Below are 22424 nucleotides of genomic sequence, written 5' to 3'. Positions count from 1 at the left end.
TATAGGCGGCATTTTCAAACATCTTAAACTGCGCAGCCACAAGAAATATTTACAAAATGTACGAAAAATTTACTAAATATATATATATATATATATTTTTTTTTTTTTATTATAGTTTTAGTACTATTATATATTTAATATTTTAAAATTTTATATATATACTTTATAATTGTTAAATTATGTTTTTAATACTCTATAATAAAAAAAAAAGAGTACACATTTTTTTTCTTGTTTATGTTTATGACTCTAGTAAGGAAGAAAATTTTACTTCAACGAGAAACAATACAATAGTTCGAGGTACAAAGGTAGACTTTTTTATTTTTGGTAAATATGCACGAGTGTACATGCGTCTTAACAAAAGTACATTTACGTATGTACACACTACATAACTAATTTCGCTAAACACACGTGTGTGTTCAAAGAGGCATTTCGCGCTCGTAACGCTGAGAAATTCGCAATGCGAACAAGAATAGATCCACGAAAATGTCTTTAACAAAGTTGATAACGCGTAATAGTTCTTCTCGTAAGGAGAGTTAAATCTTAAATCTCAACAATTTGGGAACGAGTGTAGTAAATATTTTCGATACTTTATCTGCCATGAAAGTTGATTAAATTTTTATAAGGAGATCTCTTTCTTTAAAATTTAAGAATAAAAATTTAGAGATCTAAAGACGTCAAAAAACTTAAAAGATTGAAACGTCAGGTTCCGTGTGGAAATTTGAAAATTAAAAATAAAGATCTAATTACGATTGAAATGTTTAAGATTTGAAAGATTTAAGAGAACATCGAAGGCGCGAGAGATCAAACGTTTTAAAAAGTTTCACGAGAAGTTCGAGAAGTATTATTGCGTTGCTACTACATGTCCCATACCCATGGCAGACAACAAGTTGCCTTAATATTAATATAATAATGATAATTCTTTTATTAATATTAATAATATTACGTAGTACGTGTATAATAAGGTACAGGATAATCACACGAGGTATCGACCAGGTTTTAGGAGGATAATATTAATTTCCTTCACTTGGTCCAAGAGTATCATTTTCGTAATCAATGATTAAAGAATTTGTGAATTTGACATTCACATGATATTATATATATGTATGTATATATGTATATATATGTATTGTGTATATATACATATATATATTTTTTTAAGATTGAAAGATTAAATTTTGGAAATCTTAACAAGTTAGAATAGAATCTTGCTCAAATAATCAATCGATTAATACGTACTATTAAAGATGCTGAAGCTGAAATACTTTGCAACGCTACGCGAATGTACCTAGATAATTTTTAAAAATACTTCAAGTAGATCAAAAGAAATTCCTACATTCTGTGAAATGTATTCATTCTTCATGGGTTTTATCTTGTTTAGAATAAGAACTCAAAATATGAAATTGATTCGACTTTGTAAGTCATGAATCTGTACTTGCGGATAAAGTTTGTATCGATTGCTTAATTCATTAACTCCTTGCAGGAAATTGAACACCTGGATGAACCAACGTTTTATTAATAATTTAATGCAATTCCATAAATGTAATAATTCGATAATTTTATGTATAATTTTTCAACGATTCAAAGTCTTGCAACTGTAAAGCTTCAACGAATTTCAATGCTAAACTAAATCGTCGGTTCTTTCAGGTCCCTTCGATCGCCGAAAGACGTACCGGAAGTGTTGTACATGAAAGACTGGGTAGGTAAACGGGGTACATACATATTTACAAAGACACGCGCTGAAGAGTTCTCCAGCGTCTTTCCCTTAAGAATATGTCTCGAGCAATGATATCTCGGCTCGCTGCACTTGATTTTCTTTCACTACAAACGGCATTTTGAGTTACTGCACCTTATATTATCTCTGTAAATCATAATTTTGCGATTTGTGACGAAATTTACATAAATTTTGATGCAAATTACCAAATTCATTTAGACTTCCTCATACTTCTTTCTTTCTTTATAAGATTTCTAAATACTCTCAATCGATTTTATCATTTTTCAAACATATAATTACTTTATTATTGGCACAATTTTCGTATCTTCTTCATATGTGGAGAAAGAAGTAAATGAATTGATAAAAAAGTCAAGATGCTTCACGTGCCTCGTTGTCATTGCTTAAAACGCAATTAATAATAAGTTAATGGAATTTTTGATAGAACTTTAAGATCTCATAATACGGTGTCCAGAGTATCGAGACTTCGTAACAATTGCTCGTCCTTCGAGCACCATTGCACCAACTCTTCGATAGTCACTACGCCGTCCTTATTCGCGTCCATTAACTAAAAAGATGCATTATTAATATATTATATACAAAGTTTTGTAATTATAAAAACTTATTTAATATAATAAATAATTATATATAATTTATGTGATAAAAACTCTAGAAAGATATATAAACATTTTTCCAAGCAATTATTGGAGTCTGAAATCAGAAATTAAATTTTGCAAAACTAATTTTTGTCGATCAGTTTTAATTAAGATATTTCCTGCAATTATTTAAGAAAGTTAACAGATTTTTACTCACGTGGAAGATTCGATCAACATGTTCGCGAGCAGCCACGTGTGGTTCGGCGATTTGCGGTTGCGTGTAACGACCTAGCATCTCATAGATAGAACCCACAACATCCAGCATCTCCTCCTTGCTTATCAATCCATCTCCATCCAAATCGTATAACCCAAACACCCATTGCAGCTTCTCCTCCACCGATCCTCTCGACACCTTCGACAATATGGAGAGGAACTCCTAAGCAAAGAATTTAAAGTTTAGTTAGAAATTCAAATTTTCTAGAGCAAATTAATGATATACTTAGAAACATATATATTAAAAAAAAATTAAATTTGAATTATGAAAACTTTTTTATAATTTTCATTAAGATATATTTAACTATAATGTAGCTTACCTCAAAGCTAATCTTGCCCGACGGTTTCCTCTTCATAGTGTTGAAGACATAATGAGCATACTGGCTTGCATCTACAATGTATGGTGTAATTAGAAAAATAAATAATAATAATTAACAAAAAGTCAGTAAGATAGAATATAATTATTTTCTATTTAAGAAACTAAGAGAGAGTTTTGTAAATCATATAGAATTATATGATCATATAAATATGAATTTTATATCTAGAGAGAGAGGAAAAGAGAGAACTTGATTTCTACGATCATTCAAGATTTTCTAATTTCATTCTCTATTTTTATCATTTCTATTACCAATAATTTCTATTACCAATAAAACATTTATTATCCATTTCTTATGATTGTTATTTAACGATCACTGAAAGAAACGGTTTTAACGATTTATCAATGTCATCGTTCATTCCAATAAAATCATCATCATCATCATTATTCCCTTATTACCTCCCTGTGGAAAGAATTGTGAAAAGATCTGCTTGAAGGCGTCCTCATCGACCAAACCGGATGGGCACTCCTGCTTGAAGCCTCGATAGATCAGCTGGATCTCCTTCCTAGAAAACCTGGTAGTAGCCGCAAGGGTGGCGAGTTCCTCCGGTTTATGTCGACCACCAAAGGCTAACGCGGCGCCCCCGGAGCTCCCTAAAACGCCCCCGAGTCCTTCAAGCTCTCCCTCTGCAAGTTCGCAAGTCCTTCACTCCTAAGACTGTGTCGCGCCTTCGAGATGCTCCCTCTCGCCACCCATCTTATCGAAACGTGGGAGTAATACCCCATCGTTCAGAGGGCCCAGGCAACCCTCTGTCCACCATTACGGCTGAAGGAGGGTCCCCGTCTATTGCTTCATTTTTATTTAGAGAGAAAATACAAAAAGGATTTTTCTCTTATTTTTTTCTGCAAGTTTCGTCGAGGAGTTTATCGAGTGAAATTAATATCCCTAAAGAAGGGACGGCGTACTCTACTCTATGGGGACCTACATAGTGCGTAAACTTGCAGGCGGAGAAGTCGTGAGAGGCGAGAGACAACAGGGGTGAAGAGAATGAGAGTTGTTCGTACTACAAGAGGTTGCTCGTTCCTGCGATGTAATTAGGAGTTTTATAAGTTATATTTGTTGAATTCAGATTTCCAAAAACTATATATATAATAAAACAAAAAGGATACAGATTTATATTTAACACTTAAATAAGCTTGATTTTATAATTATTTTTAACGAGCGCCCCTACCTCTTTGTAGCGCGAATTAATGAAGAAGGGGGAAGAAGTAGATTGAGTAGATTGAAAGAGTTCGAAGAAGAAATTGCGAAAGTACATTCTTCAGATTCTGAGAGTGAAGATAACTCATAGGTACGGTTCTACAGTGCTGGGTGATTGCTCCTCTCCGCAAGAGATTTTATCTGAGATATTCCTTGCAATAAGTGTAATAAGATGCAACACGTGCGTGCTTCCAACTTCTGAAAGGGAAAGATGTTCTGTATAAATATAGTACACATAAAAATTATGCTAAATAATACTTTAAATAATTTTGTTAAAAGTTTTGTTATAAATGGGAACATACAATTTTAACGAAACGCAACATTCTATTTCTTTCATGGAAATGTTATCGAGGTGATTAACGATCTGATTAACTACAATAGTTAAACGTTATACTATTCTAATGAAAACGTTATACTATTCTAATGAAAAAAAGAAATGCTATCAGAAAGAGTCTATTGTCGTACTAAGACTATATGTGGATTATTTAAAGCAATCATAATTCTCTACGGTAACATACGAGGGAAACCTAAGACTCTAAAAACAGAAATATAAAGGTCTGAGAACAGAGAGAAATCTAAAAATTAAGAGTCTGAACATTTAGATATCGGAAAATCTATAAACTTAAGGATTAAAAAATCCTAAAATGCAGATTTAAAAATAAAAATTCGAGATAAAATTTAAAGGTGAGATGGTCTAATAATTTGGGAGAACGAATTTTTCTAAGAGTATAAAAAGAGATCCAAGGATATAAATAGATGAAAGTTCGTGTGATAAATCTGTGCCACCCGCGATTTACTGAAGGCAATTTGGCAAGAATCACTTTCTAAGAGGCTGCGACATTTCGATCATCCCCTACGCACGCTGCGAACATTAGCTCTGGTCCCGGGTATCCGGGGTTGCCATGGTAACGTTGCAGCTCCTACCCCGTGCTTCTTGACCACCCCTTCTCTCTGCAAAATCTACGCAAGGATTCGTGAGGAAACGAAGGGAAATCTTACTGCCGAGATTAATTCTTCAAAGTACGAGGAAATTTCGTACTTGTTACAAAATTGATAATGAATATCACATCAATTTTTTTATTCTTTCCTGATTGAATTTATTTATATATAACGAACATTAGAAATCATTCTCCAAAAAAATATCATACACTATTCGAAGGTTTAAGAATCTAAAGTATCCAAAAATCTATAGAAGAATGAACTATCTAAAGATTTCTGAGAAAAATTAAAACGGAAAGGATCTAGTAATCTATTGCTAGATCATTTAATTGAAGAATTAAGCGTAAGATCCAAGTGTATAAGAATTTTACAGAATGTTGAAGTGCCGTGGACAGACAGACAGACAGACAGACAGAAGATAGCTAATTGAAGAATTCAAGGATTGTTTAAGATTCTCGCCATAAAAGAACGAAGAAGAGTTCAGAAATTGAATATTCAGCAATCTCTATATCAGAATCTCAGGAAACATAAGATTGTCATGAAGAAACAATTGAACAATTCGTCGAAGGATATAAAGGAGAAATGAAGCAAGTCCAAGACTTTATGAATCTCAAAGACCAAGTGTGTTTAAACAACAAAAAATCCCAAGATTCACATAAAATCGAGAGAGTTAGAGAAAGGGAGATATTCAAGAATATCACCCGAAGGGATGCATTCAGAGACTCGAGCCAAGTCCAAAGACACGACCCTTGACACATAGACAGTCCCCGTGCGACAAAAGGGTTGGATTCAGCCCTACGTAAAAACAATCATTCACGGGGCACGTGAAACTACTACATACGTACAAACAGACAGACAGACAGACAGACCAGGCAACCCGTGGATTTTCCAGGGTGGAAGGGTGAGAAAAAGAGAAGAGAGCAGGACCCATATCACTGATCACCGCACCTTGGTCCTGCATTCGGCAGTTTAGACTTATCACCCCTGGCTGTCACTCCGCTTGTCAACGACGCTCTCCGCTGGGTATCGACTGGCCCAAGTCAATGGCTGTGCACGTCGCACGTCGCGTAGTGTATCGACTGGCCCACACGAACACGAGGTCGCGAACACGGGAAAGAAGGAGGTAGCTCGATCGACACCCTACAGTCGTCGTACCGGTCCGGACTTACTCTTATCGCGGCTCTTACGCGCCTTCATCGGCCACACTTCCTGCCCCTGATCGTCAGCGGGATATCGCACTCGATTCACTGATCGGCGCGACGCATCCCGAGACGCTCTTCGAGACGAACTCCGCGCGCGCACGGAGCGGGTAAGAGGAAAACAGAGAGAGTGTGTGAGTGGAGGGTATGGACCACCACGCAGTTGCGGATGCTGCGCACGGGAAGCTGCCACCGTCGTGGACGGTAGATGGATGCGGTCGCGCTGATGGTGCCACACTGAACCGCACCGGTCTAACGGGGAAGTGTCGTTTCCACCGCGCAAGTGCGAGATGTTCTTCGACACTCTGTTATCGGAGTGACGGCTTGACGAGTTTTTCAAATTACTTATGATATCTATGCAGCACAGAACGTATTATTGAAACTCCAAACCATTTCGAACGTTCAAAGCTGAAAATAATTGGAGTTCGTGAAAGATTCAAATTGAGAGTCTTGAAAGACTCAAATTTAGAGTAATCAATTTAGTCCAGTAATGACGCAGAAAAGCCCGAATGAAAAATTGAATAATAGAGAATAAGTAAAGTCACGTTAAGAAGTTATAATCGACGTCGTAGGAAGTAACCTTGAGTACTTAAAAGCGCCATGGAATATTTGAAAGTCTTGGAGCTTTTAAGAGTCTCTTGAAAGCCTGCTTAGCTCTCTTGGCCCTTCTTGAGGAAGCCTGCAAGCGTTAGATTCTTTCACGAAATTGCAAATATCGTACTATATTGTGAAAAGTAAAACTGACAGCATCGTTGATGGACTGCTTCGGCCAAATTTCGACTGTTTCACGTTTGTCCAGTAATAGCTCTATTATTGAAAGAACTCAGCAGTCAGATGACTTCAATTGCTGGCTATCTCAATTTAAAAATAGGCACTTGCTCATTAGCTCTGCAAATGACATAATTTTCAAGAAATGCTAATATATTCAACTAACAAGTTATCAAATCACATGTATATTGAAAAAAAAATATCTAAAAAATAAAAAATAAAAAATATTCAGAAAATAGCCATTATTTAAAAAAGGGAAAGTAAATTGAGTAATCTCTTTTCTTGGCAGAATATTTTTCTGTGTATTAATATTTGCTTAAATTTAAAATTTTATTTAAAATAAATAATTATTTTCTTTATAGAAAACAAAGATTTTTTAAGAAAATGTATATTTTCTTACTTTAAAATTACTTTATATTTTTATTTTTTAGATATTCTTTTCTCAGTGTAATGAAAGCAAAGAAGTTTCTTTTTTTATTTTAAACAAATTCCAGAACCAATTTTATAGTTAATGTCAATTTTTATAATTTTGAAAAAATAAGCTAAGTCTGACGTTACCTTCAAAAGTTTGTCATTTGCTTGAAATAATTTGTGCAATGTTCATTTCTTTTAGACACCCTTTATATCGATCGGCTGGCAGGGTAAGTCGACGAAGGTAGACAAATCAATCCAATCGGTTCCGCAAAAATAGCAGACAGTTATTTATTCACGTTCATACGCTCACGTCACCTGAGGCGTATAAAACGTCGATATCACCTGGAAGTCACTATTGATGAGTTTAAACATTTCTATAAATCGGTCATATTCACAACTATACATATGGAATTGTAACATTTTGTCAAAGGAAAAATATGCATATAAATATTTCAATGACGAATCTCTCTCGTGCGCTCGAATATTTACCGTCAATTTTTAATATCCGTCGATTTTTAATTCACGCTTGCCACTTTTATCGCTCTTCGTATCTCATTCCTTAGACTATGTGAACTTTTGCCAGCGTGTATATCTCAATCTCGGTTTCTCGTAAATATTTTACGAACTCTCAGTATAGACCTCAAGACTTTTTCCGTGTAAACAAACGCGGCGCAACTCGATATTGTAAAAGTAGCACAACCACGAATCTGAATCTACTTTGATGTTGTAGCTACGACGTATCAAATATATAATTATATAAATATATATGTGAATACATACACACTCACCATATATTATTTTGTTATATATTTGACACGTTGTAATTATATTGTTTTATATATATATATATATATATATATATATATATATATATATATATATGTATGTATATATATATGTTGTACTTTGATAAACATTACAATTTGACATCACTAAACCGCACGACTGATAATCGCGAACGAATAGGTTTGTTTTTCGTTCACTGCTGAACTGGTGCAATAAGTTAGAGATAAGATGTACTTGTCTCACTCTAATTTATTGAACCAGTTCAACGTGCAGAAACAGAAAACAGACTCAATGTAATTACCACCGGCAATTACATTCAATAAACGTTAGGAATGTCGGACAACGGAAGAGAGCTTAATTACCTACTATAACGTAGTTACAAGCTTAGTACTACTAATTCAAGTAGACGTTACTCTTCTAGATCTCCTACCCCTTTCCTAGATCAATTTCTGAACGATCTCGGAAGGGATTTTCCGGTAACGCAGAAAAGGAAGGACCGGTCGATCCGGATTGGCGCCGCCATTCTCTACATACGATCGGAGAGTAGAATTCACAAATCTGGCGATCTATATGTCGTTCTCGCGACCCAGGACCAATCGACAATGAAGGTATCGTCGATTGGTCCCGGTTCAGTGAGTACCGTCTAATGGTACCAATCTAATAATACCAATATAACAGAACCAACATAACACCGCGTGCGCAAACGAAACACCTTATGGCGCTTTTCGTTCTAAAAGTCAGGATCGGCTCGAATTCGAAATCTAATATCGGACGGAAGCGACTTGAAGCAGACGAAATTCCGCCATGCAGTAGTAGCAGCAGCAACATGAACGTAGCCGGTGATATCGCGCAGCTGTCCTACAAGGAACTGCAGGCCCTGGCCTTGAGGTACCGCGTGCCGGGCAACATCAAGGTGAGAGCTGTCATCGTCTTGTCTCGGTGATCACGGCGCGTCGGCGCTGACGATGCGCCGGCTCTCCACCGGTTCCCTATCCGTTAATTCTGCCTTGTCTGTCCCTGCCCGCTCGCTACGTGGAGCAACCGATCGAGCTCTGCGTGGCTGATCATGCTCCGATCGACGACGACTGCGAAGTGGATCGCGAGATCTCACGCCACTGAGCCGAGGTTAATCGGTAGCTGATCGCGTGATTGTTTTGGTCGAGGCAAGATTTGATGCATGAAGAAGAGACGAAGCACTCTAACCACAAGAGCGATCGCTTCAAGTGGCCGATGCAACGTCACTATCGTCGTTGTCACCGTGCGAAGGGTTACTCGAGCCTGATGGGCGCTAATCGTCGTTAGACTCGCGTCTCTTGAGACGCTACTTCACTGTCTTTGTCCAAGTACTGCTACATTTACAGGTGCTTACAGTATCTGCTACAAGTGGACATGAATGATCGAAATAGCCGGCGCGAGAAGACTGTAACTATTGTCGTTGCCGTTACGAGATCACTCACACCCGGAGAACAGTTAGCTGAATTTACTTTCTATATTTGCACATTTCGAAATCACGATCAGAGAATCCTGATCGATATTAATCACTTGAAGCTGTCAGTGCAACATAACACAATTGATCCAACGACTATTCATCTCATTTGCACTTTCTACACTCTTTGTGTCTTTTCTCCTTTTCCTTTAATTCCCAAGACTGAATCTAAGATAAATGTCTCAGTAATTGAACATTAGAGATTTAATCTCTAATGATTAAAGCATTTAGCATATTTGTATTTAATACTTCGAAAAAAGCCTTTAAGATTTTGTTAAAAATTGTTTCTTTACGACATTTGTTATATTATTTAATAAACAGTCAATCATCGAGTCTATATTATAATTAACAATATGACCAATTTTTTTGTTCAATTACTAGTATAGCTGGCATTATCTAATATATCTTATTAAAATTATAATTGATATTTATTATTTCATTTTCTATTATTTTGTTGATTGCTGACAAATCAAAGTTTTATATAGATGTTGGTTTTGTTAACAAATAATTAGTTTCACTAATTATTTGTTAGCATGTAAAACTCATGCTTTCTCTCTCTTATTAGTTCAGTTATTGAAATTTCAGTCATTTACTTTATATAAATATGACAAGTGCAATAAAGTGCAGCTAAAATGAGCTGTATAATTGTCATTGAAAGGGTCAATTGTTGATTGACGTTAACATCATACTATTAGGTGGAATATCTGATCATATCTACTTGGTCTAAATAGTAATCTCTAAGGAAGCTGTAAATCATTTATAACAGTCATTATAAAACTACATAGATAAAAATTAATTGCATGCTAAACATCTAGTTTTTTTTTGTAATTTATAATGTTGCATTATTTCATCACCTAAAATCGAGATATATTTAACTTTCAATTAAATTGTATCTGTGTTATATTTATAAATTCCAATTATTTTCAAACTTGTATTATCAATTTTTTATCAGTGAATACATTTTCATACATTTATTTAAAGAGAGAGATTAATTATTCTTTAAATAAAATTTAGTTAAAATATCGACAAGAAGATTCAGTCAAATATCAAATACACAAATGCTCTGGTTGCATGTTTTGTGAATGCTTATATATAAAAAGCTTGGTTATCTCTTCTATTCCTTCTAATCTTCAGTTTTGTAAATCTTTTTAAGTAAATTTTTTTTAAGACCTGTTTCTTCTAACGAGTCATCGTGATTCTTAAATTGCAGAAGAAAGTTCTGGTTAAAGTGCTGCAAGCCGCCAGAAGCGGAAATGAGGCCGAATTCAGCCGACTGCTGCAAGAACTGAGGAAGAACCGTAAGAGGAAGACGAGGAAGCCAAAGGATTCAAAGCTCGGGATAACATCCACGCCGTTGCACAGTCCCGAGTATGTAATGGCTGACGATGACTATTACTGCCAGCAACAGCAGCAGCAGCCGCAACAGCAGCCACCTTATCAGTGGGTAAGTTGGTCTCTGACCCTACACTCTCCGACTCTTTACAAATTCTCTTTTGCAACTACAATTACACTAAAGTCGTTTAAAATCGCATAAGATAAATTACAATTCTTTCTATTTTTTATTTTCCGAAGAAAAGTTGAAGTAAAAATTATACCGTGTTACACAATTTTCCGTGTTACACAATATGGTTGTATTGTGTTATAGGCTGTAATAATTTTCAGACTTATAGTATTAATTTTGTAACAGTGAATATGTCTTCACACATTCATTTAGAGACTTTAATAATTCTTGAAACACGAAATTCAATTAAAATTTCGACAAGCTCCAGCCAGCGAAACGGCCATGATTGACTTCGGACAAAGTATTTCCCGTTGTTGCAGGTTGGCGCCGAAGAGGAGATTATGAGCAGGGATGACGACAACAAGATCCCGCATTACGACGAGTTCAAGCAGTTCCTGCTTAAGAGAATTCAGCGTGAGTTTCAAACGTGCGACACCAACAACAATCAGGACTTGAGCATCATGGACTTGCGGACAGCGACAGGCATATCGCCAAATATGCAAGCGATCTCTCTCGACGTGTCAAGTTATTCCAAGGCGAATATCATCAACAACGCGGACCCGCTCGCGATGTCCAATATGGACAGGCCGAACTACCAGGTGCTGAAAGAGTCTGAAAGCAACTCGCAAGGTCCGTTCTTGCTGAAGAGGATGTTACAGGCGCCGGTGGGCGCTAACTTGGGCGAGATTGCCAGTTCGCTGTTCTGGGCCAGTAATTTACTGGATAATTCCGACACTCTGACTGCTGAATCCGAAAGCAATGAGAACGAGGATCAATTGGAGGCCACCGTCAACGCCACAGAATACTATGGTCTACTGAAGAACGCTAAAGGAGAATTTCTTTTGAACGAGGCGAACCTGAGGAATGTGGACGCACTGGTGCCTCAGGGCTCTGGAGTTCTCACCAACGAGGATCAGTACAGGTATCCCGGCGACTTGGACAATCGTCAGAATTATCAGAACTGGACCGTTACTAGTGTAATGGAGATGCCCGAGAACGATCTACAGTCGTCTAAGATGTTTCACACGATTTACTACAACAACACGGACTCCGCCGTGGCTGCGCACGCCACGGATAACAATCTTCCGTATCAGTATCAGACCAACACCGAGACCTGCAATGGGAGTCAGAACTTTCTTAACTTCGACACCGGCTACACGACCGGTAACGACATGATGACACCTAACGACACAACTGACATGTATTATCTGCAAAACTCAGGCAAGAATGGCGAAGATATCGGTGCGGGATATTTCCGCGGTGTCGAGCCGCTCGTGCAAAATTGCGCGCAGCAAAATGTTTACGCGAACGATCAGCAGACGTTTTCAAACGACATACGCGGCACCTCCGAAGTCACCTATCAGTACTTATATCCACGACTCACGCAAGAGACTAATCACACGTTGCATGAACGTTTGGAAAACCAACAGACCGATAACAACATCATGACCGGAGTGGAGTGTGGTATCAATCAGGCGACCAATGCAGCGAGTATGCAAGGATTGTCGAATGGTGCGCGTTTGTTTCACTTATTTATCCTTTTCAAGGCCTGCATAGATTTAACAATCGCGTTAGCATATCTTGAAAGTATCGTTCATAAAAAATATTTCGTACAAAAGTCTTACTTTCGTTGCGTACGCGTGCGCGTAATAAGCAGGCATTTGTTTTCCGTTGTAATTAATTCGCTCGATGCTTCATCAAAATCAGGAACAGTGGAGCCGTTTTGGCCGAAGTGGACCACCCAGATCAGCAACAATTTGGAAAACATCCTCAACTACAACGTGTCAAAGCAAGTGGACTACACCAAGCTGGGCCAGACATCCTGCGTGTATTGTTACATGGCGCCGATCGTCTCACAGAGATCCAGCCTGGCGAACAACACTTGCTCGCAATCGCGGAGATACACCGCCGAGCAGAGACAACATTCCTTCTCAGCCTATTGGATGCTCTATAATGATACCTCGCAGGGCATGCGAATGACGAACATGTCCAATGATCATCAGCCCGAACAATCTGTGACGACGGCGACGACCACAACGACGATGCACGCCAGTACCATGCCTAGCAACGACGATCTGAGAGAAACCGACATCGAGATTCCGATCAACGACGTGTGGATGAATCAGTACGAGCCAGCAGGGATCGCCGAAGACATCAATGTCCAAGCGCCGGACTCGCTTTTTTGCAACGTTACCGCTGTGCGGATCGACGACATTACCACGCCGGATATCGCCAAGACTTAAGGTACGGCCACGAGTCGTGGCTCGAAGAAGAATGGGCAACCTTGATGTCCGAGCCATGGAATGTCAACGAAGGATGTTCCCACCGGGAATAATCGCGACTCTTTTGTTTCCATACCGTGGATATGTAACCGCGGACTGTTATTACACCGGCTCGGAAGTAGAGCGACCACGAAGCTCTTCCATCTTCGAACCGCGCTTCTACACGACATCTGAGCAATTACTTTGCGAGACCGCCGGCGGCATAAGCTCTTCCATTTCCACGTCAACGACTGACACGTACAATTATTTCTCTGGTTTAGAATTGGAGCGGGCGATATCCAAGCCAGAAATCAATACCAAAGAGAAATGGAAGCAGAATAGTCGATATCATCTCGCAGATAGACGTTCGATTTTATCTGCGAACATATACGACGTCCCTCCTCTGCCTCCATTATATTCCTACTTCCTAGAGAGATAAACGCTTCAGGACTAAAACGACCGGTGTCATGCTACATCTTGGAAGTAGAGAGACAAACGTATCTTACTCCTGAACATAAGGCGATTAGATTCTTATGTTGTTAAATATATTCGGAGCGTTATTCACGCTAAATCGTGTGTGATACCGCGCGATGTGAGAATTTATGTTTTTTTCATAAGCAACGGATATCTTGAGAATTTTTATAATTGAATCACACGCGATTCTTATGTGCTTTTTCTTGGATCACGCAGTGACTTCGCAGGATATTGTATATTTAATTATAAATAAAAAAATAAAGTTAAAGAGAGCATCAGAAAACATATGTCTACACTTATATGAAATAGTTATAAAATAAGCTGAGGAATTTATACAGGTTGATCATAAATAAATAGAAAATTATTAAAACTTAGATAAATCTGGCAGTAAACTTTTTACGACTCACCCGATATGGAGTCCGGTTGAAACTGTGAGCGGATATAGTTCTTTAGCTTCACAGAAATCGATTCCTTTCTTCGACCTCTGTACGCTCCGATTTCGCTGTCCATGTCGCCCGTGTTGCTCTTGCGCTGAGAGGATTTTCCCGGTGTCACGTGTACGCTGTACATTTTCGCTGATACGTCGTTGATTCGTGGCAATTAAATCTCGCTTCTATGAGAGAATGAAGTTCTTAAGCCGACTGACTTCACTTTCAATGAAACACTGTGTCTTTAAAAAACCAAATTGAACCCGTTACAAGAATAAAGAAATTCGAATGAATAAAATTTGCAATAGTTGAGATTGAGAAATCTACAGAACGTTGCTTGGTATATATGACAATAATTAAAAATTCAAAATTTTTCCTAACAGATTTTCATTCACTCCTTTCGATTCATTTATTTTTCGTGAAATACATCAGATTTTTCCACGTTTTTTTTTATTCGCGACCTTCTTTCATCGGCACGTTTCGTGGGAGCTTAAACGAACATCGGATATCTTCTGATTTCGAGACTTTCTCGCGTTCTTATTTTGCGTCAAAGCGTCGCACGGACGCGAATGATCGGTGATGCGAGTCGGCGCGCCGTTCGCGAAAGACTGCGCTTCAAGTGCGTTAAAAGGAAGCAGGTTAATACAGCAGTCGCATTATGTATATACATATGCTCGAGAGTGCAACCGGGTTGCATTTGAGTCGCACGGTTTTAATGAGGTACTCCGAGCGCGCCACTAATTATTCCGGCATACATACTTTTTTCGGTGCCTTTCCAAGCACTTACACGCGACCGCGTATTCCGCAGGGACGCAAAGGCTTAATTAATTAACCGGTCTTAATTAACCGCGCTTTTGACAGAAGTATTATTCGGTATGAGTTACGAGAATTATATATTCCGCTGACGATTTCGATTACGAGACGAAAGGTTTCCGTCCACCATAAGACGAAAACAGATATTATTTCTCATCAATAAGTTTTCTATTCGGACCCTGTTTAGTTACACAAACCAAAACTTTTTTCCTGTATATACTAAGATCATATAGATGATGCATGTGTAGTAATAAATGCTATTCGAGTTATGTCGTCTTTTATCGGGAATATGTATTAATTGTGTTTGAGAAACGATCGCGAAACATTTATTTCGTATTTATTACAATAGTCTGTAATTCTTCTGTTTATCATAATCCAGCAAATCTAGAGTATTTGGAGAAAACGTAGTTTATAATTATACTACATGATCAGTGAACATAGTTAAATTTCAAGAGCAAAATTCATTTACCCTTATTTTTCTAATTAATCCCTTAAAATATCGATTTCTACATCTAAAGTTATTGTTGGGCGACCACTGGCTGTGTCTCTTCGACCGTTGATATCGCGGGATATTTTCCATCGTACCAATTCCCATCCAAATCCACCGCGCGATTATGGTTGACGACGTTCGCGAGACATTCTTCGATTGCTGCGTCGATATTCTCTGTAGTAATGAAAGTGACAGCTTCCTCTTTGAATTTTCTGATTTCTTCGTTGGCTAGTTTTTTCAACTTCTCCTGTTCTTCCTCTATTTTCATCATTTTTTGAAGGGCTTTTTCTTTAGAAGCCTCCCTCTTTGCGATCAACCTGGTCTCTCGTATCTCCGCCACGTGCGCATTCCATTTGTCGTTTATAGTTTTGCATATTTGGAAATCTTCCTCTTGCTCAAGTGTTGTTTCACTAAACTCTACATTACTCTTTATTGCATTTGCCTCTATGTGTGATCTGAAACACACTGCCTGTTAACAGGGAGAATTTTACGCGAGAAAAAAATACGCGAGAATTTTACTGTTTTAAATATTTAATCAGTTGATTCAAATATAAAAAATGATTTTAAGTTTAAAATATAGTCTAGACTATATAATTAAGTGTTGCTGAAATTTAAATATAAATCAGTATTGCTAATAAATTTAAATATAAATCAGTGTTGCTGATAAATTTAAATGCTACAAATTTAATTCAGTTTTGTTAATAACTTGCTTTTAACAATGTTCATAACAAAATATGATTGGTTTGTTTTGTAACTTGTTAGAAACAATTATTCTCAGCAATTTCAAATAAGACCATCTACATTTATCACTAATATTGCCAGAAATATATATTATTAGCAACATTACTGTTGATATAAACCATCTTTAAGATTTGGTCTGTGTTCTTTTCAGCTGCACTGCTGAACAGATATAATAAGTTAGAGTAAGAAAAAATATACTTGTTGCATCAGTTCAGCAGTACAGCTGAAAAGAACAGATCACTGATATCATTGTCCAAGTACCTAAGTGAAGATATATATGTCCTATAAATATTATATAAATATTTGAGCTCAATTTCTTCTTCCTTAGGTATGACAGGCCGTTTTGGCACATGAAACATTTTGCTTTTTGATGGCGGTAACCAAATTGGCTTTCTTTTCCAACGTATGCTTTGTGTATAGACAGAATTTGGAACGAAAGATTCATATATATTTGAACTCTTCATTATCATCCTCATGGCCTGCATTATTCTTGGATCTGCAAAAAAAATTCTTAGTTAAGAAAATTATCATATATTATTGTAATATATTGTAGTAATTAAATGTTATATTTATTCTTATGTTTATTGTTATATTTATTCTTATATTTTATTCATATCGCATTTTTTTCAAATATTCCAAGATTTTTCTAAACAGAAATTTTTGTATGCAATTTTTGTAATAGTGCATAAACGATTTTTAAGAAATTAAGTTTAAACTGGAAAAATGTAATGTAATACAATGTTTCTAAGACATTTAATAATAAAGAATATAATCTTTAGTGACAAATTTCACACATGATAATTAAATAATGAACAGCATAACACACCTCAAAGTAGTTTCAATTGTTGTTCTAATTTATCACATCGTATAAAGTGAGGTTATGGTGCTATTCCTTGCACCAGAGAGAAGCCTGAGAGCGGTCACCAGCTTGATTTTAATGGCCAAAGCTAAGCGCTAAAGTCACTTGTTGCATTCCAAGGTTGCATTCCAAAACATCTTTTTCGAGGAAAATTTTACTCTTAAATCTATAGTTTATGTTACATACACTATAGACTTAAGAGTAAAATTTTCCTCGGAAAGAACGTTTTGGAATGCAACCCAAGATTGCATTTCAAAACATCCTTTCCGAGGAAAATTTTACTCTTAATCTATAGTGTATGTAACATGAACTATAGATTTAAGAGTAAAATTTTCCTCGAAAAGATATTTTGGAATGTAACCCAAAACATTCTTTCCGAGAAAAATTTTACTCTAAAGGCACCTTTAAATTGTATTCCAAAACGTTCTTTTTGAGGAAAATTTTATTCAATATCTATAGTTCACGTTACATAAACTATAGTCACGAATAAAATTCCTTTAAAAAGGATGTTGGTTACCGGACATAATCCATAAAAAAAGAGGGGACAATGTTGGCCATCTTAAAAGTCTCTAGGTTCCATAAATTCATTTCTGAAAGTTAATATTACTGTTGCACGTTAAGAGTATGTATAGAGGTGTAATGGTTCCTGCACACAGGACGCGGTAATGCTTGCCGCGCGACAGCCAATCAATATGTTGTTTTTCCGTAAGAGCTAGAAGATTATTACGGAAAGCAGCATATTGATTGGCTGTCGTGCGAACTTCCGCCGCGCGGCAAGCATTACCGCGTCCTGTGTGCAGGAGCCATTATTCGTGTTGTTTGCATTCTTCGCACTTTTCGTATTTAAAACCAAACAAAAGTATATTGGAATGTTTGGAAGAAGCCAAAGCGAAACAACCAACTCGATTGTTTCTTTCAAGCGTCTGATTAGACGTCCATCTCTTTTTAAAAGCGAAAAGTATGAAACATGCAAGCAGCACGAACAACCCCTTTTCCCTAAATTTATTAGGGAAAGAATCGAGCATCTCTAGTACTTTATACATATAGTGACTTTAACGTCTAGTTCTGGCCATTTGAAATCAGTGGTAGCTGCTCTTATGTTTCTCTCTGCTTGCACCTATAAATAACATGTTACTAAAAAGGTTTGGCTTTTCGCGCGTTGAACATTTTCAACGCGTTTCAATTAAATAAAAATTGAATATCCATTTATTCTCTACACATATTTAGTTGTGTTTCTAAAAATATAAATAAAAGTTTGAAAATCCGAAAAATTTTAAAATATAATTTAACTTTTGTAAAAGTTTAGTTTAAATTTTGTGTAGAACTTCTTTGTAGTTCAAATTATACATTAAATGTGTCTTTAAATCATCTTACAATATATTCTGTAAATGTTTTATAATGATTTTTATACTAATATCAATATCTTTTATGATCAATATCTTTTGTGACTGTAAAAAAACGTCACTGAACATTACAATTAAAGTTACATACAAAATTCTTGACATAGAAAATATACGAATTTCACAGAAATGTGTTCGATAATGAGAGAAATAGTTATAATTTATAGAATATGTTTTATTGAAAATGATCGTGTATAATGCGACGTATCTATAATGTACAACAACAAAAAGGATTCCGCAAACACATTCATTCTCTCGTATGGTTTTCCTCTTTTTTTTTTTTTTTACTTTTTCTTTTGAAACAATTAATAGTGTGTTCGCACTATATTAGTTATTCTAATTATTCTCGTTATATTAATGCGTAATTAATTAACCTCGTCACCACGCGGCACGACAATATGCATCCAACACAAACACAGATAAATCTTATCTCAACAATCGACTTCTAAAAGTATTATCGCCGTACACTGTTACATTATCGTTATTGTTTTTTCTTTTCTTTCTTTCTTTTTTATAAATATGCCCGAAAATGCGCTGTAGAAATTACTTAAAATATATCTGCATCGACGATAATCACAGATATTAATTTGTATTCTATACAATCTTGTTCCTGTTTTTTTCTCTTTTTCTCTTTATCTTCTCCATTACGCATCATTCGCGGATCAAATGTAACTGATGCATCGGTAATAATTAAAAGATCTACAAACCGAACAGGATTGCAACGTATATAATTCTACCTGCATCGTAATTAAATGTAATTAAATTACGTAAGGAAACAATTACACCTCTCTTACGTACGGGGCGTTCCGAAAGATCCACGAGCTCCGATCGACCGAAAAATCGCTCTTCAATGTTTTCGATGTTAGAGTTAATAACATTTTCGACGTTTGTCGCTGAATAAGAGACCTCGATTAAAATTAAAAAGACAAAAATTAAACAAATTAGAGGCTCTCAACACGAATCAAAACAAACAATTAATAAGACAAATAAAAGCCAACAGCCAATCTCAAAAGCGCACTTATTAATTTAATCAGACCAATGTACAATGGCTTATATTTACAAAAATTCATTTCGGTCCCGTTTTGAACTCTCTTCAGTATCACAATTAAGCTACCCAGCCAATTTTTGAAAGCTCTCTAATATTAACTACTAATGTAATATGCCTATAATATACCATTAGATCTACCAAGACAGATCTGAAAAAATAAATGCATATTGCATATTTTTTCTTAACTACTGGTAGTATTATACTGCAGAGACTTGTGTCTTAGCTATATATATATATCAATTATTACTTACTATATAAAGCAGTATATATACAGCAGAGGGGAATATGTAAATAGAAATATGCAGAAATATATATAGGTACACACGCATATATATATATATATATTTCTGCACATGTATATTTCTATTTACATATTCTCCTTTGCTATATATATACTGCTTTATATAGTAAGTAATAATTCACATATATAGCTAAGACACAAGTCCTTGTAGTACAATATTACTAGTAGTTAAGAAAAAATATGCAATATGCGTTTGGCTTTTCGTATCTATCTTGGTAGATCTGATGTACAGGCATATTGCATTAGTAGTTAATATCAGAGAGCTTTCAAAAATTGGCTGGGTAGTTTAATTGTGACATACTGAAGAGAGTCCAAAACGGGACCGAAACATTTGAATTTTTGTAAATATAAGCCATTGTACATCTATTGGTCTGATTAAATTGATAAGTACGCCTTTGAGATTGGTTGTTGATTTTTTAATTATTTGCCTTATTAATTGTTTGTTTAAAAAAAGACAAAGTTCCACTACGCTTCTCTTTCGGAACACCCGGCGTAATCTAGAAAAACTTTCATTATATACTTGTTATATACTTTTTTTTTAACGTAGCGTGTCGTAACATCGTATCGTCGGGATATCTCTTTGGCTTGGACGCAGACAGATTTATGCTGTTCGTCGTAGAAACGCAAGTAAGGGGAGAAACAATCCGTCTGTGTTTCGCAGTAATTCTTCAACGTAGGCGTTCGCAATAAACGCATCTCGCAGTTTTTGTCTCGGCAACCTTTTGTCGCAGTGGACTTCGGAATTGAAGGGCTCTGGGCAGTACCATGCTAAAATGTTCCTCAAATCCGAGGAGCGCAATCCTCGATCGCAATGACGATGACTGGAAAATTATGCTTAACGTGAAGACGATTCTTCAACAAACATCCGTTTTACAAACTCAAAACTTTCCCCGCTTGGAGACCGCTCTCACCTAAAAGCAACATCTATTAAAAGTCGTGTTCAAGACTGGCAGTATTTCGTGTATGTATTCGTGTATGGTGGCTACTGAGGAGCTAGAAGCACTACCGTACGATTCGATTCTACTTATACTTAAGAGTTTTTTTTATCAAAAACGTTTGATTACAAATCGATAAATAAAGACAAACTATTATCGATCCCGCACTTAGCATGTTGATGAGCCCTTCAATCGTGAATTTGTGAGATTCTTACTTCTCTCATTTGCATCGAGTTTTTCGCGCGGTTTAGTGTTATGTATAAAAAAATTCGTGGCTTGTTTCCAGTTGCCTCATCTCTTTGTCGCTTTTATATCGTTCTACGCTACCGGGACGTATCTAAGCACCACAATGATCGGATTACCATTAGAACTCGCTTAGATGTTTAGAACTACGGAATTTTTCAAAGTTCGTAGAACCTTCGTAGCTAATAGACTTCTAAGGTACGCTTGGGGATCGCATTGATCCTTAGATCCTCGGATTTTTTAGAGCCTCGCAGCCACTCCTGGATTCTCGGATCCTCACAATCTCTCTCTCTCTCTCTCTCATCGAAGTCTGAGTTTTTATCGACTCTTTTTAGACCTAAGTATGTCCTTGAAGTATCGACACCAGTTGAGAAAGTCTAAATTCTCGGCTCGACGGGAGTTCAGGTTCAGGTTCTTAGATCCGTACGGACTTAGTTGCTCTGGAGTTAAAAATACAGTCTTGTAAGAAAGTGTCCTAAGTTTTACATCTGTCCTTATTACTGCACGAAAACGATGGCACATGTGTTCCTAGCTTGGCTGCAAGCAAGAATTTGTCGTCGACGAATACTTGAGCTGTGTGTACACTTCATTGGTCGATCGAAGGAAGGCATTGTGTACAGGATGTGCGTCGGCCGATTACAGAATTATTCTTCAACGACAGGTTCTTTCTCGCGACGTTACGTTCGGACATGCCGAGATACAACTGTCGTTGAACAAATAATACAGTAGTCGTCGGACATCCACTATATATGTATTCAGAGTGCAGGTTTCCTCGAACTTAGCTTAAACGGTAACGTTTTACGTTTAAATCCTCGTCTCTCCATCCGCGAGCAATTTTCCTCGAGTCAAATCGAAAATTGCTCGTCTTATTCGCTCCGCAATTACGAAGGCTGAGTCGCAACAAAGAAGCGAGAATCGGCAAATACTATCGTTATCATAAACAAGCGTTAAACTCTGTCCTTCTGTTTTTCCTTACGCGTATAATCAATTAGAATAAAATGCATACGCATATGCCGGAGTATGTATGTACAACGTGCGACAAAGATACCGATACGTCTCTGGTAACCTTTGGAACACCTTGTGCACGCATACCGTCGAATTTGGTCAACTCTCTTTCTCTCTCTCACTCTTAATCATTCTCTCTCTCTTCCCCTCTCTCTCTCTCTCTCTCTCTCTCTCTCTCT

The 22424-nt window shown here is 36.7% G+C and overlaps 3 protein-coding genes across 8 annotated transcripts; 1 reads left to right on the top strand and 2 right to left on the bottom strand.

Moving 5' to 3' along the window:
• Window positions 1–291: 291 nt before the first annotated feature.
• LOC116844865 (Kv channel-interacting protein 2-like) lies at window positions 292–14731 on the bottom strand. 5 transcript variants are annotated; one of them, XM_032816959.1, is made up of 9 exons: window positions 8623–8765; window positions 7964–8204; window positions 7619–7816; window positions 7038–7180; window positions 6042–6971; window positions 3353–3580; window positions 2898–2968; window positions 2522–2740; window positions 292–2276 (listed from the first exon to the last, which is right to left on the bottom strand). In XM_032816959.1, exons 5-9 carry the CDS (start codon window positions 6052–6054, stop codon window positions 2166–2168), a joined length of 642 nt encoding a protein of 213 aa, XP_032672850.1. In that variant the 5' UTR covers window positions 6055–6971; window positions 7038–7180; window positions 7619–7816; window positions 7964–8204; window positions 8623–8765; the 3' UTR covers window positions 292–2165. The 5 variants fall into 5 exon arrangements, with proteins under 5 accessions (XP_032672850.1, XP_032672848.1, XP_032672849.1 ...); XM_032816957.1 differs by having other exon boundaries at window positions 6263–6971; XM_032816958.1 differs by having other exon boundaries at window positions 6873–6971.
• On the top strand, window positions 8880–14265 carry LOC116844860. 2 transcript variants are annotated; one of them, XM_032816949.1, is made up of 4 exons: window positions 8880–9173; window positions 10957–11190; window positions 11568–12759; window positions 12955–14265. In XM_032816949.1, exons 1-4 carry the CDS (start codon window positions 8976–8978, stop codon window positions 13488–13490), a joined length of 2160 nt encoding a protein of 719 aa, XP_032672840.1. In that variant the 5' UTR covers window positions 8880–8975; the 3' UTR covers window positions 13491–14265. The 2 variants fall into 2 exon arrangements, with proteins under 2 accessions (XP_032672840.1, XP_032672838.1); XM_032816947.1 differs by having other exon boundaries at window positions 8891–9173; window positions 11550–12759.
• Window positions 14732–15526: 795 nt separating the features above from the next.
• On the bottom strand, window positions 15527–17562 carry LOC116844870 (probable 28S ribosomal protein S26, mitochondrial). Its single transcript, XM_032816968.1, has 3 exons — window positions 17281–17562; window positions 16716–16950; window positions 15527–16168 (listed from the first exon to the last, which is right to left on the bottom strand). The coding sequence occupies exons 2-3, from the start codon at window positions 16937–16939 to the stop codon at window positions 15742–15744; spliced, it is 651 nt and encodes a 216-aa protein (XP_032672859.1). The 5' UTR covers window positions 16940–16950; window positions 17281–17562; the 3' UTR covers window positions 15527–15741.
• Window positions 17563–22424: the final 4862 nt, after the last annotated feature.

Source organism: Odontomachus brunneus, unplaced genomic scaffold (assembly GCF_010583005.1).
Source record: "Odontomachus brunneus isolate Ranch 3 - 2012 unplaced genomic scaffold, Obru_v1 Obru_scaffold_047, whole genome shotgun sequence".
Lineage (NCBI taxonomy): Eukaryota > Metazoa > Arthropoda > Insecta > Hymenoptera > Formicidae > Odontomachus > Odontomachus brunneus.
The sequence above is the reverse complement of the archived record's forward strand: the minus strand, read 5'-3'. Positions and strand labels throughout refer to the sequence as shown.

Bases quoted from the DNA above. Each gene is read 5' to 3' on its own strand.
- LOC116844870 (XM_032816968.1), bottom strand. From the start codon at position 16,939: ATGCAGGCCATGAGGATGATAATGAAGAGTTCAAATATATATGAATCT. The intron at 16,169-16,715 runs GTACTTGGACAA...AGTGTGTTTCAG, and splicing joins ACATATATATCTTCACTTAG to ATCACACATAGAGGCAAATG.
- LOC116844860 (XM_032816947.1), top strand. From the start codon at position 8,976: ATGGCGCTTTTCGTTCTAAAAGTCAGGATCGGCTCGAATTCGAAATCT. The intron at 11,191-11,549 runs GTAAGTTGGTCT...CTTCGGACAAAG, and splicing joins AGCAGCCACCTTATCAGTGG to TATTTCCCGTTGTTGCAGGT. The intron at 12,760-12,954 runs GTGCGCGTTTGT...CATCAAAATCAG, and splicing joins TATGCAAGGATTGTCGAATG to GAACAGTGGAGCCGTTTTGG.
- LOC116844865 (XM_032816955.1), bottom strand. From the start codon at position 14,552: ATGTACAGCGTACACGTGACACCGGGAAAATCCTCTCAGCGCAAGAGC. The intron at 3,581-14,389 runs GTGAGTCGTAAA...GCGAACTTGCAG, and splicing joins TCAACCGGACTCCATATCGG to AGGGAGAGCTTGAAGGACTC. The intron at 2,741-2,897 runs GTAAGCTACATT...TTCTTTGCTTAG, and splicing joins CGGGCAAGATTAGCTTTGAG to GAGTTCCTCTCCATATTGTC.